Here is a 15484-nt window from a genome sequence, read left to right on the forward strand (position 1 = left end):
TCTGTGATTCTGTGATTCTGTGATTATTTTCTACTGGCATAAGTCTTCTAAGGTCTGACTGGTTGTTACTGAGTGGAAAATCAGTCCTGGTGTGCACATCATATCCTGTTCTGTGGCTTTTTGCAAGACCAATTCTTCTGTCTAGATCTTATGACTTTATTGTACAGTAGTCTAGTTCTTTATACCAATTTTGATGGAAATAACTCGTTTGTTTTGTGGTAAGGCAACACTCCTGCTTTAGCTGCAAGTGTTCCAACTCTGATTTGAAGTACCTGAATGTAGCTGAGCTGACATATTCACATTTTACCAAACAGCAAAAAACCATGTATGAGTGTCCTCAGACAAGAAATCAGAATTCAGTCACTCATGTTACTAAACATCTCAGCACCCACAGACCAGAGTAGCCATCGTTTTTAATTTTTGCAAACTACAGAACTATATTTTGTGCAGAAATAATGTAGAGGATTCTCAATTAAATGAAAACAAGTGTGTAGGAGGGCATAATAAGTTGAAATACTTGCACATTTTCCAGGAGAGGAATAAACCTTTAAAGACGCTGCAGTGTAAAAAGGTATTACAGTACCATCAATAAGAAATGAAGATTCAATTTTTAAACAATTGTTCCATCTCACATGCACACATTGCAGATGGTCCATGAGAAAATTACTTCAAATTACTAATAGACTACACAAAGTTGTGTTCTCTTTTTTTTTTGTTTTCCAGAGCAGTCATGTAACAGCTCTTTTTTTATGTGCAAAAGTGGCAAGTGTATTCCTCAAAGTGATGTTTGTGATAACAAAGAAGATTGTAGTGATGGATCTGATGAGAAAAGCTGCCACATTAATGAATGCCTCAGCAAGAAAGTTAGCGGCTGTTCTCAAGATTGTCAGGATCTTCCTGTTGGATACAAGGTGAATAATTACAAAATGTGGTGTAATGTAATGCAATTTCTTAAGTGTTTTCATAACTACTGTGTGATTATAATAAAACTTCAGGTAGCTTTGCTACCATAGTAAGAACATTCAAACTTTTATTTTAAGTAAGCAAACAATTACCAATTGTATTAAAAAAAAACTCATAAAATGCATATTTTAAATCTATGGAAAAGAACATAGAGGGCTTTAAATACAGCAGATCATACTGATGTATACAGAGCTCTGAAAAACACATAGAAGTGAATAGCAGGGATAACAGGTTTTTTCTAAGTCAAAGACACGTCTAGAAATATTCAAAGAAAGTAAAATTGCCTTATTTGCAGAATAAAACCATTAGTTATCTGCATGTGTTGGTGTTTTCTGAATCACCTGAATTGGCTCTTTGGCCTTGAGACGTAGAAAGGAATATTTCTTGGGTACTACGTAAACCCCAGCCACTGACTGCACTAACCTGTCCACAGGAGCTGAGAACAGACGAGATTTTTGAGGGATTTTAACTCTGAAGGAACCCTAACTGCACACCCAGATATTTTATATTTTAGTAGAATATTGGCACACTGAGAAATGAATAAAATCTGTTCAACACAGTGAAGCTCTAAAGGTATTCAAACCTCTGAAACTGTGTCCTAGGTGGGAGGCCACAGACCAGGGAGCTGGAGACTGGGTTGGGTACAGCAAAAACCTTTTTGAAGTACCATCTTTATGGAGAAATCATGTCATGGGGCTCTACAGAGAATGATAGAGGATTAAGAGTGAACATGACAAAGTTTTCCATTGATGAAGCTGTGCCCCTATTTCAAAACCTCTCTACCCAATTGTATTTTGCATTGCTCACATTGCATGTGATAAGGCTTGCCATGGTGATCACCAGACCCCAATAAAAACAATCTTCAGGAGTTCTCATTCACATTTCTGCATCTGTTACATAGATTGCTAGATGTGATCAATGCTTCAAGAAAAATCATTAAAAACTGCATATCTTTACCAAAAAGCACATATGTACTTGAAAATAATGGACTCCAAAGGGTCCATCCATCATTATTTCCATGGAAGAATCCTTTCCATATTTGTAAGAAGATTTGTTTTACTTTTTCCTCAGTTATAGAAGAGTAATTACTCATTCTACAGGGTTATTTAATGGGGAATGGTACTTAGGATCACACCAGCAATAGTAGGTATGTCTGCCTGCAAACAGCGTAAATAGCAGTGTAATTAAGATACCACTTAAAAACCTGAAACTACATGAAAAAGATTTTAATACTGACATATTCAGAAGAAAGGCCATAAGATAACAAACAGAATTAATGAGTAATTCAAAAGGAATGTATTTGTTTTTCTTTCCCAGTGCAAGTGCTGGCCTGGATTCCGGCTGAAGGATGATGGCAAAACATGTATAGATATTGATGAATGTTCCTCTGGATTTCCCTGTAGCCAGCAATGTATCAACACATATGGAACTTACAAATGCCTGTGTGCAGATGGGTATGAAATACAGCCTGATAACCCAAATGGCTGCAAATCCCTTTCAGGTATCACTTTTTTTTCTTTTTATCCACAACTGTATCCAAAATAATTTGTGAAATACCTTAGCCTTAGGTCTGTGTTGCCCTTTTATGCAAGGCAAACAGAATTACTTTGAAGCACACTTCAGTAAAGCATAAAAATGTGATTCAATGTTTGAATGTAATAAAAAGTTCTGTTTTATGCATTAAGTTCAAATCGTTTTTAGTGAATAGAGTGGCTTATGAAAGTTTGAATTAGTAACCTCATTAGAAGTATTAGTAAAGTTAAAATATTTAATTCTGCTTTTGAATCACATGATAATAGTAAGGTTATGATAAGTGTTTGAAAGACTTCAGCTGTTTTATGCCATTAACTCTAGAATATTAGAACATATTTCAAGCTTCCTGGTATAAAAAAGAGGAATAGGAAGAAAAGAATAGAAACTGCAAAAGCCATTATTCCTGTAGCACATGAAAGCCCCCAGTCTTATATGTGATATGCAGTAAAGTTCAAGATAGCTAAGAACATTGGTTATTTCCTCACCCCTCTGTCTATGGCACTAATGTTATTTTTTATGTGCTTCAGTAAGTAGGATTTGCTAGATCAGAGAAAGGAAGAGTGAAATGTCAACAGAAAGAAAAAACAAAAACACATTAAAAAACCCAAAACAAAACAAAAGACTCATTACTGCATTCTGCTGGATTTCCTTCATAGCGCAGGCAATCTTCAGCTTGAGCAGACTCCTCCTTATTCAAGTCTTCCACAAAATTTTTCGTGTTATGTTTTTGAATATCAAAACCTATCTATTTTCTTTCTAAATGACACAAAGACTGGAACCTCTGTCTGCCTCCTATTCCTGTCTCGGGAACTTCCCTGAGACATCAGAGGAAATACAAGAGAGGACAGAGATCCGGGATCTGGCTTTTGCATTGCTCCTATCTCACACCTTGCAAGCCACTCACGCATTTAGAAGCCATAGATCACCCAAATGAGAAGGGGAGCTGGAACACATCATAGTACAGTTTATTGGAGCTGTAGTATATCAAACCTCAGAAGTGACCATGACAAAGCTGTTTGTGCTGTGGCAAGGACAGTTGTGCTGAGAGGAGCTGCCAACATGTGAATATTTAGCCTAATGCTGATTTTTGCATAAATTGAAATCTTTACAACAGAGCAGAGCATTGCAGCCATTCTCCACACACCACTGACACTCAGTGCTGAGGATGGTGCCTCGGATCATTAAAGAACTGGAAAATGTCTTAAAAGTTGAACAAAACATGCAAGCAAAGTGGTACAATATATTCAGTAAAAGAGGAGAGTAGGTTGTACAACATGTTACGTTCCAGAATGTATGAACAGTAGATATAAATCTTAAATATGTATTATACATATGTATTTTTTATTATTATATATGTTTCAAAGTGATGGCATGAATGCATGTCTGAAGGATTTTTTTTCTTAATAAACTAGAAAACCAGGTGTAAAAAAGCCAAATCTGGTTCCCGTTCAGAAATAGAGAATCAAGGTTTTTCCAAATAGCTGTTGCTTTACGTCTAGACTGTTCAGAGTATCAAAATCTCAAAAAACAGTTGTCAGAAAGTGCTTGGTTTGCAACCATAACAAATAAGTGTCTTGGTAATAATTTGAAAGTGAATGCTGAAATTAAAACAAGTGGTGTGAAATATATTTCAAATTTAATCTCTTACTTTAAATCAGCATAAAATACAGTATGGTTCCCATATTACAAAGACAAAAAAAAAATTACATTGAAAGATATACTAATGGATTGCTTTGTTCATTTTTATACTGCATCATTGATCTTTCTTGGAACATTTGAATGTTTTAAATATTTCTTTCATCCATAACATTGATCAGAGCATGTAACATTTATTTTTCAAACCATCTGTATTTCAGCATTGTATTCCTGATTTTCCATAAATTAACGTAAAAGTTAGTCTAATATATTCTTTCTCCCGGGGTTTAGATGAGGAGCCTTTCTTAATTCTGGCTGATCATCATGAAATAAGAAAAATTAGCACTGATGGATCCAACTACACTTTGTTGAAACAGGTATAATCATAGTACCATGCTCTAAGTTTAACTCAATACTTTTATTCTTTTCTAAAGTGTGCAACTGGCAGGAACATCATCCTTCAATTGGCATTGTATGCACCCCAGAACAACTGCAGTATCGTCAGAGTTTTTATAATATTTTAAATTGACTATTTGATCTGAATTTTACGTGATTAAAGCTCAGGCAGTTGTTTCCTCAGTCATTCTGATGTACTGAAAAAATTGTTATTTACGATACTCTTCCATCGTGATACAATTTGTGCAATTGGTATATTTCAGTTTAAAACCAAAACAAACAAACTATTTGGCCATGTATTATTTGGGCTACTTACTGTTGTAATCCAAATCTATTTTTTTGGTTTAGACAGACAATTCCAGGATTTATAATATTACAAGATGTGAACGTATATCTTTGGCTAAATCAATCTTTAAGTAATTACTCTAAATTATTATAAGAAGAAAAAAAAAACTGATTTGAAAAAAAACCTACAGAATAAAGTCACACAGTAAGTACAGAGCTGTCATTTGTAGCAGTTTCTGCTCTGCTTGTATGCTTCACCTAAGTGTAGTTACTGACCATAGATTAGTGTTCTGAAATAGGTTTTAATAAAAACATCTATTTCCTTGAGTACTAATTAATGAACTGTAGAAAGACTAGAAAATCAGTTATTGCCAGGCAATAGCATTAGGCTTTTTGTGACTTCATGTGTCAGTAAGCTGCGCATCTTGATGTTGCAAGAGAGATGCTCAGATCTTCACGACAGTAATTACTAAATTAACCATCTTGCATTAAACATTGACTTTATTTAGGCATAGCAAGCATTATGTTAAAGTCTGTCTGTTCTTCTGAAATCCCTCTGACTACCTTTCACTTGCATCTCACTGCCTTTCTCCTCTTTTGCTGGCATCTCTATTAAGTGAAGCCTGTGAGAAGAGAGGAGCAGCAGTCCATTTTCTTTATGGTTGGTGCTGACAGACTGGCTCTCAGAGCTTCGTCGGTCTTGAATTTAATGAACTCCTCTTCAGTATTTTAGAGACCGTGTAGCTCCAGCCATCGAAGAGAATCTCTATTTTCCATATCACATTCATTCTCTAGTCTAACAAATCCCTCTGCTATTGAACCTACTGGCATTTGATCCTACAAATACAGTATTTTTAAAAGCATCAGGATTTGAAAGCAGAAGAGGGAGCTATGCCAGCAGAACAGGTGGGCTGTCTTCCTCATAAGGACACCTTTTTGTCCTTGTAATGTTATGATGGATCGACTCTGTCTTACCCATCTAACAGATGAAGGCAAATACCAGAGCTGTCCTGGCAAAGGAGCAAACCCACCCTTCTCTGTGTATTTGATCCATGTTTTGCCATCCTAACAGTTGTTCATATCCACTCAGAGTGAAGGAGCTGAAAGTAGGAATTCAGTCTACTCTGAGTTGTTATGTGCCAGCTTTTTCCTCTTTTTTTTTCCCAAAACACATAAACAGTCTAACTGTTTGAATTGTGTCTCATGTATGTTCTTTTCCTTCCATTTCCTTCACTCCTAGTCATCAAAATTCATAGAGTTTTCATAGACAGGGTAGAGAGAAAGTTCCTCCTCATTATTAGTGATTTTTGCCCCTATTTTTGAAAAATACAGGTACCAAGGCATTGCAAATCAGAGCCTAGGATACCATGTGCTGAGTGTAACAGAAACAAAGAAATCCACAGGTTTAAGATGAGAAGCCGATGCCATTTGAATGCTTCCCTATTCCTTCTAGAAGCAGATTACACCAGAAATGACAAAGAATTATGATAGGAAGACTAAAAAGTGACCGGTAGATCACAAAGAGATGTTGCCTGGACAGAGAACTATATTGCAGATGTACAGAAATAATTTTACCTGCAGTAGTAAACGCAAATTAAAACATTTGAAATCAAAGACCAAAGGCAGTCAATTCTCTATTAGTCTGAGTACTTCAAAAACTTTTACAGTGTTTTAGAATATGTAGATATAAGGCTAATTTTCCACAAATTACTGACCTTGATTTCTAGAATGTTATAAATTTGTGGTAGTCTTTTGTATCCATTCATCTGCTGTCTCCTTTGTTAAGAATTTAGGGTGAGGGTTTTATCTGTAGATGCATTTATACTTGTAGCAAAATAGAGGAGAAGAGTGTTTTGCAGCACAGTTATTACTGACAGAGCTGCAGTTGGTTTTGTTGAAACACTGTGTGCATGGATATGTGATTTTTGATGATGAAAGCAGTCCTCCAACGCTGTATTATCTCAGGCTGTCTTTAATGATGGTTTGTGCAGCCTAGTCACTCTTTTCCACTACATTTTGATGAACAGATAGATTTACAGTGTGATGCTGTGGTCATTGGCAGATAAGCCCTGTATCACTTTCTGTACAGTTAAATACTGTTGTTCTTAGTTGTTTATTTTTGAGCGGGCCAATCCAGAACACGCCCTCCACAGCTAAGAATTACATTAAGGAGGAAGGTTGCTGCTCTACCAGAGAGCAAAATGTCATGAGGCTGATAACAGAGTTTATTCACTCATCTTGCAGTTTTAACAGGAGAGCAAACTGCATCTGTTCTTTTTACCACTGCTGCTCCCTCTTTGGTTGATAACATCTTTGTACATGGAGTATAATTGTGATTTTACTACATATCAGAATGTTAAATGGATTCTGAGGCAAGGCTTTCCTATTCTAAACTAATACAATAAGTGCTTTCGTCTGAACACAGTATCTCTTTTTCTTATCTGCCATTTGGGATGAGAAGCCATCTTTCCAGGCTATAGATGTACCTCCAATATGATCCCCACTCTTTCTTACAATGTATTGGCTTAGTAATTGGAGCTATAGACTTCCAGATGCCTACTGGATCTCAAATTCTCTCACTGCATGATATACTACCTGTGTGTGTGTGTGTATATGCACATACATATATGCACATGGTACCTATAATACAGCATCTAAGAATTTAAAACCTCCTTACTTAGGAATTAAAATTTATGACTTTTATGACCTTCACAGTTTTGATTTCCTGATTAATTTATATCAACAATGATATGTTTTCATTAACTAAAGGTTTTGTGCTTTTTTCCGAGTTTATTGTTATAAAATGAAGGTCATCCAGTTTGTAATACCAAAGTTAATAACTAACAGAGAAATTGAACAAAAGTTAAAATATTTGCTGTTAAAGTTCATTTTAATATTAGGAATGAAAATCACAGAAGCTTCATTTCATTTCATACATCATCTGCACTTTTGAAGTGAGATAGCTCTTTGTTGCCATATTTATTTTTGTTACAATTTTTATCTTATTATTTACAAGTAAAGTAAGGAAAAATGAGAGAAGTACTTAAAAAATTTAAGTCAGTAAAGTAAAGCATTTTGAATATTGCATGCAATGTATTTTGCATTCTGAATGCTATCCAGCAGTTTGTATTCCAACATTTGAATAAATGGACCTTTTTTTTCCTGGTTTTAGGGGCTGAACAATGTGATTGCAATAGACTTTGACTACAGAGAAGAGTTCATCTATTGGATTGACTCCAGCAGACCAAACGGCAGCCGCATAAACAGAATGAGTTTAAACGGAAGTGACGTCAAGGTAAGTGGGAATTAATGAAGTCACTATTAGAATTAAATTTTTTGAGTGTTTTGGGAAATGCTCTTTCATGCTTTTAACCCAGATTGTGAGGTTTTGGTATCTGCATTCAAACACAGCATGAGCTAGAAAGTTCTGGTCAAATTTAATTGCATTTGTATCTTATTTGAAGTAGAGAGAGAGACTAAGAGGACTATTTATGAGCTAAATTCCTTATGACTTAATTGACTGAATTGGCAGTTCAGTGGGGTTTACAGGACACAAAAGAAGAGGTGTTAATTGTGTAAATACACTGATATAATATATCTTCATGCACAATTTTCTGTGGTCTTCAGTTTGGTTTTTGTCTCACCTCCACCACACTGATAATGAAAAGAACTCAATGTCCTTGCTGTGAATAATCTGGGGTAAAACTGCTCTCCCATTTCTGCACAGCCTGTCTGTTTTGCCTCTGTAGTGGTATAAATTCACAAATCCACTATTAAGCACATTTGTTGACTTACGTGAACAATTCTCCAGGATTTGTGATAGGCAGTAAGAAAATCTTCTTCGTTTATTTTCTTAATGTCTTACCCTTTTAAACATGGAACAAATGAGCAGTAACATATGCTGTGAATTTTGTTCCCTCATTCCACACCAGCAAATTATGCAGAGAGACAAGATTTTTGTTTTTCATTTGCAGCTTAGTCCATGGAGTGCTACACACCCCTTTAGTCTTTTTGAGGGCTAAGGTTTGAAGCTGACTGGCATCAGTGAACCTTGTTTCCACCCTTCACACAGAAATAAATGTTCTTAGACCTTAAAAAAAATGTGGATGAGCATAAGTGATGATACACTGCATTGTAAAACTCAAATCCAGCACGCACTGAAAAGTTGTAGCAAATCCCTGCAGTCTTCCTGCAAAAACTAAGGGATGGGCAAGTGTGGGGTTCAGAAGTCCGTTAAATCCTTGAGTCGTATTTGTTGCTTCAGACATATTGCAAAGCGTCCTATTCAGCTGCTTCTCCATTCTAGATGAATCTCTATTTTGTTATTTTAGGGAAATTTTTCAGGACAGGGGATGACCCCAGACTTTATTTTAATTATTTCAAGAACAACCAAGAATTTTTCCCAGTCATAAAGCTGTAACTGCTAGGTGGGAGATTGCAAAAACCTCCTATTTGCTTTCTAAAGATGTAATAATAATCCAGGTTTTTGATGGAAATTTAAACAAACGTTAGAAGAAAATCAGGTAGAGGACACGGAGGATATTTATCTTTCCTTCATTATTGATTTACAATTTACAGAATGAGTGTCGTCTTGTTGTAGATTTTGCCCAAATAGGATATCTAATGCAGAACAAAAATTGTGAAAAGAAGTGCACTTAATTTTCATGTTGGTTTTTTTTCACTGAAAAACTTGTCCCAAATTTGACCTTGGAAAGCTCAAAATATCAATAATTTTATATTGTAGTTGTCTGATATTGCCAGTAATGTTTTATCCAGTGCCAAATGATAAATTTATGTCTCTTTGAGTTAGACTTTAATAGGTTACGACAGCACATACTTAGTAACTGACTTTACAAATAGTTAGTTTCCCTGTAAACCTGTTTTAGGTTTAAATATTATAAATATTTTAGTTTATTTTTGTCATGAAGGAGGGGTTTTATGGTTGCAACATTCTACCTTGAGGTATTAATTTATTGGTTTATTTCCTTCATACTTCTTTTTTTGCTATTTACTATAAATAAAGATGCTATTAGTGCAAATGATACTATTTGATATATTACCTAGGATTTGCCATTTAGAACATAGCATCTTTTCAGCGTACCAACTCTAGCTTCCTTGGTCTGGGAAACCTGATGGCATCTCATTTTTCTTCTGCATCTGATCATGGAGGAGATATTTATACAATTGAAGCAACAAGTTGATCACATAAATGTGTTCACACATTAACACTGTGTCTAATGTAGAGTATTGCAGGCTCAAATGACATTTGTTATTGGAAAATGCTGCAGTAAGCTGGATTGTGTACATTAAATGTCACACTGGTGATCTCAGTGGCTGGAATAAGCTTAAAGTGACCCTCTAAAGGACAAGTCATCAGGAAAGTGAGACTAATTACTTTGGTTGATGCTTCCAGATAGTGTAGCTAAACCACTAGCTGCGTTTGCAGAGCTGGTTTTACATGAAATGTCCCATGGTACAGTGCACCGGTTGCTACAATTACACATTTATAAAACAGTGAGGCTGGTATTGCTAAGGTATTAGAAAATAAAGTGGTTTATTCATATTTAAATATCGGTGCTTGCCTGGATTTAATTTTAAAAAGATCTTATAAGGTGATAAATAATGTAATGACCTGAGAGGGTGCTCTCACATATTCATAACTATAAAATTAAAGTATTTCACAGTATCCCTTCTTATCTTGAAGGCTTTTTGGTATCTTCAAATGGTAAATAAAATTAAAAATAACGCATTCAATTATACATAATCAGTTTTACATGTAAGGTTTATACTCTAGTGCACATGCTTTTAGTGGTAAAGATGACAATAAATTAGAAGGTACACTACAGTAATGACCCCATTATCAGTACTTAAGAAATCTCAAATATTTTGTATTTATACTAAGTATTGCACACTCTGATTTTTTTTTTTTTTCCTTAAGTTCTAGTTGCACAAACCTGATCAGGACACAATCAGGAATAGAACAGATCAGAATAGATCTTATCAAGAATAGTATTTTTAAGCCTAGAAGAAGTTGGGTCTAATGATTGGGAATAATCAAATGTCACTCAACACTTAACATGAAGTGCTCCCAGCCATGAGTCATATACAGTCATTATGAGATCTGTAATCATGTGTGTCTAGAGGCATTTGTTCAAGTCTAAAATTATTCAAGTCATCAAAAACCTTGAAAATATCACATCCCTGTCACTAGAGCGTAGGCTTTCCACTAGGCCACTAAATTGCTTCTGTCTCTTAGTTTATTCATTAACAATCACAGAATCACACAGAACCACAGAATATTAGGAGTTGGAAGGGACCTTGAAGAATCATCCAGTCCAACCCCTGCCAGAGCAGGATCACCAGACCAGGTCACACAGGAAGGCGTCCAGGCGGGTTTTGAATGTCTCCAGATAAGGAGACTCCACAACCTCTCTGGGCAGCCTGGGCCATGCTGTGTCACCCTCACAGTGAAAAAGTTTTTCCTCATGTTCACATGGAACCTCCTATGCTCCAGCTTGCTCCCATTGCCCCTTGTCCTGTCATTGGACATCACAGAGCAGAGCCTGGCTCCTTCCTCCTGACACTGCCCTTTACAAATTTATAACCATGAATGAGGTCACCCCTCAGTCTCCTCTGCTCCAAGTTAAAGAGCCCCAGCTCCCTCAGCCGCTCCTCATAAGGGAGATGCTCCACTCCCTCCATCAACTCTGTGGCTCTGCGCTGAACTCTTTCAAGCAGTTCTCTTAATAATTATAATAATAATTAATAATAGTAATTAATAATGTAGTCTTGTGAAATTTAACTAATTCTCAGAAAGTTTCTCTTTCTTCTGCCGTGTAGATGTGGGAAATAAGAGCACAGTATTTACTTTCCAACTAGGTAATCTTTTTCTGTTTGCCTGAGTTGAGTGCACTTATCTCCTATCTATCATGGTGACATATGGCCCCACTGTGATATTAAAATGAAATATATGCCGATGAAGACTGGTGAGCTAACTGGTGAGTTTATTAGCAGGCATGTTTGAGAACGTGCTACGGGGAGCATAACAGAGTAATAAATAGCAAAAAAAAAAAAAGTAATTTTTTTAAATTAAGACAGAAAGGAAATTATTAACTTAAGATGAAAAATTAAAGATACAAAATTCTTAAAATTTAATGCATAATGCAGGGAGGTTGGAAATTGGATATTTACTTCATCATGGTATTCTCCATTCTCACCTAATTGTAAGGAAAGTGTCACGTTGTTTTAGTTACGTATGAAGTCTCATTATTTCAAAAGTGTCATTGTTTAACAGAGAATAATACCTATTTTTCACATGTTGTATGTCACTGTATCATATATCCAGCCTTTCAATATTCTGATGTTATTAACTCCTGAATTGTTCCTTTTTCTGTTATTTAGATGAATAATTTATGTAATTTTTGCTTTTCTAGGTAGTCCACAATACAGCTGTTCCCAATGCACTGGCTGTTGATTGGATTGGGAAGAATCTCTATTGGTCTGATACTGAAAAGAGAATTATTGAGGTGTCTAAACTCAATGGCTTATACCCTACCGTCCTTGTGAGCAAAAGGGTGAAGTTCCCTAGAGATCTGTCCTTAGATCCTCAAGCGGGGTATGATGCAGCCATTTTGCAGTAATTCATATTTAATCCTGATTTTATATTTAAATATTTTTATTAAAAAAGAAGAAGCTATAAAACACTAATTAGTTTTTTATTATCTGACTTTCAGCTACACTGGATATCAGTAGTCTAAATGCATTACAGTGCTTATTATATCAACGTTACATTTAAAATTGGTATAATAGAAAGATGAATGCAGGTACTAAACCATGTTTTGTTATATTTGCTACTCTGTAAATGTTTTCTTTTGGCAGCAGGAAAGCAGATATTTCAGAATATATTTTTTAAGAAATGTGTTATTAAATATCAAAAAGTTCATAGTACATGGAAGACAAAGTTCATGTTTTGTTTCGTTTATTCACTGACTTGAACTGTCTGTGGGCACTCTGTGTTTACCAGTTTCCAAAATAATTTGGATCATTCAGTTACCACGTACTTGAAGACTTTTTTTCTGATAGCTTTTGCACACTAGTTGAAGAGTGAAAATGTTTAATTCTGCATAAATTGAAGACAGCTTTTTTTTTTTACTTTATAAAATTAAAAGTTTTTCTTTTCACTCGAGTCTTAAAATTGGATGGATTAATTATTAGGATACAAGGAGTTTGTTTTAGGAGACTTATTTTCTAACTTTAGTTTTCAGAAAATTGAAGTGATCAATATGCTTGAAAAATTTATTACAACAGCAGTGATATAACTAAAAACTGAGAACTGCATTGGATTTTCCTGTAACTGTACCCTTTCCTCCCTATGAAATTTGTCAGGGAGAATGTAGACATTTGTTAAATATATTTAAGATACCAATACATGATATCTCTTTCTAGTTGGCTGGACATCCAGGATATGTCCCCTGTGTATGCAAAAATCAACTCTACAAAGTTTGTACAGAGACTCGCAGCCTTCTGGGAAGGTTTACATATACACAGGCATAATAAACTTATTGTGCCCTATGTGTTCAGAATTAGCGCTCCGAGGCCAAGCCCTGGAGTTTCGTTTGTTTGTTTATTTTAATATGGAAAGCTGCTAGAGATAAAAACTGTGTTTGCTTTTCAAATTCAGAGTTATTGTTTGAAATAGTATTAATTGTATTAATTGTATCTTAGGTTTTTTTCTTATGCCATACAACAGTAGCAACGTGCATCCATATACCAAACAATAGGATTTTTTCTTTTTTTTTTCTTTTTTTTTTTTTAATTAAACATGCTCTGTATTTTGGTTAAATAGCACATTGAAGAGAAAATTGCTACTTAGCTTTCCAACAGTCTTTCTCAGTGCTTTAAGGCTTTATGTGAGTAACTGATCTAATATTTTGGGTCTAGTACTTCTTGAAGTAATACAATTTGTATCATATTACTATTAAGAACAAAACAAGTATTTTTAATACGTGTAAAGAAAAAACTAAGACTAAGCAACTTAAATGCACTTTTTACTAGTCCAAATTAATTAGATGAAATAACACCTAACATGACAACTCTGCTCTTCAGACTCTTTACATTTAGCACTCGTTTACAGACAGGTCTAGAAAAATCCAAAACTCTACCTGGGAAACAGAAGCATTGTAGAATATTTACTGATTTATTGTTGGGATCATCTAAATTATTAGTTTGTTGTTATTATTTTTGCATCTCTAAATGAAGCAGCTGTTGTATTTTGTTTTATAGATACTTGTACTGGATCGATTGCTGTGAGTACCCTCACATTGGCCGTGTTGGTATGGATGGCTCCAGTCAAACAGTTGTCATAGAAACACAGATATCTAGACCTATGGCTCTTACAATCGATTATGTCAACCACAGACTGTATTGGGCTGATGAAAATCATATTGAGTTTTCTGACATGGATGGATCTCATAGACATAAAGGTTGGTCAACAGTGCTTTTTTTCCCCTTAAATATGTCTTTTTTTCCTTTTTGATAGTGTTTAAATTAAAGGTGATTTGCATGTTATCTGTATTTATGTAAAAATCCTGTACTTTAAAACTTTCTGAAACCTCTATTGATACATTTTTTCCTTTCAATCAATATTTTAAAAGTTGTTTTTCATATTCCTTCTCTGTTATGAATACTCTATAAACATGCAGGAAAAAAAGCATTTCCATGGAAAAAAGTCAAATGAAAACAAACTCCAGGAACGGAGTCAGCAATCGGAGGCTGCCCTGTCAGTCCTGTACTCTGTTGTATATTTGCAACACATGTCCTTGACCAAGTCACAAAGCCAGTGAAAATTGTGAAAGGGATTGGTTCCACACATGTGCCATGTGTCAGAATGTGGCTAAAAGCAGCCTTTTCCCTAGCCTGAAAATTTTGGAAATGCCCATTAGTCTGCTCAGCATGAAATAAGCAGACCACTATTGCAAATGTAGTTTTGGACGTTCCTGGGAGATGGATAAAATAACAACTTTTTAAATACTTTGGTAATGAAGTAATCTTTATCCCCTGTTTTCCGCTTCTCACCTGACAGATAATTAAAAAGCTGGTATCTTTTATCTATAGAGTGTTAAAGAAGTTTTACACTATGATGAATAGTTCTCATATTCCATAGTTAAAGATCTTTAATTCAAATATATGAAATACTCTGTATTGGTGTGTTGGCAGTTTGGGGTTTTTTTTTGTTAAGATGAAACAGTGCTGCTCGAGCTCCCTTCACAAGCTTTACCCAAACCTCAGAACTGGTAAAACTTCATGTATCTGGGCTTTTTTTAGTCTATTATCTCTTACTGGATGCCTCCAGGTTTTCTCCAAACCTAAGTTCATTAAATAACTACTTTATTTTCAGATTAGAGCTTTGCTTTGAAATAATAATAATTTTAAAAAAAATTAAAATATTTTCTAACCCTTATGTTTGTGAATAACAGGTAATAAATAGATAGTGAACAATTCAATGAGGGTTAATTGAGATGGTAGATTGGAGAGACTACACAGAGCTGTAAACGTTCCCATTAATCTCAGCATTGGCTTCCATGGTTTTTGTGAAGACCACAGGGCAGTTGTAACCTGCTCACCTGAGCAGTGGTTGCCCAGACATACCCCCGAGTGCCAGCTGGATTCCTGC

At 35.2% G+C, this 15484-nt stretch overlaps 1 protein-coding gene across 1 annotated transcript in view; it reads left to right on the top strand.

The window, feature by feature from the left end:
• Nucleotides 1-723: 723 nt before the first annotated feature.
• LOC104540447 (low-density lipoprotein receptor-related protein 1B-like) overlaps nucleotides 724-15484 on the top strand; it is a gene marked incomplete at both ends in the record, with an annotated part of 89571 nt that continues 74810 nt past the window's right edge. The window contains 6 exons of the mRNA XM_010184259.1: nucleotides 724-911; nucleotides 2281-2464; nucleotides 4423-4508; nucleotides 7985-8107; nucleotides 12246-12427; nucleotides 14095-14294. Of these exons, the coding sequence (XP_010182561.1) occupies nucleotides 724-911; nucleotides 2281-2464; nucleotides 4423-4508; nucleotides 7985-8107; nucleotides 12246-12427; nucleotides 14095-14294 (963 nt within the window). The remainder of the gene's footprint in view (nucleotides 912-2280; nucleotides 2465-4422; nucleotides 4509-7984; nucleotides 8108-12245; nucleotides 12428-14094; nucleotides 14295-15484) is intronic.

Source organism: Mesitornis unicolor, unplaced genomic scaffold (assembly GCF_000695765.1).
Source record: "Mesitornis unicolor isolate BGI_N332 unplaced genomic scaffold, ASM69576v1 scaffold20905, whole genome shotgun sequence".
Taxonomy (NCBI): Eukaryota; Metazoa; Chordata; class Aves; order Mesitornithiformes; family Mesitornithidae; genus Mesitornis; species Mesitornis unicolor.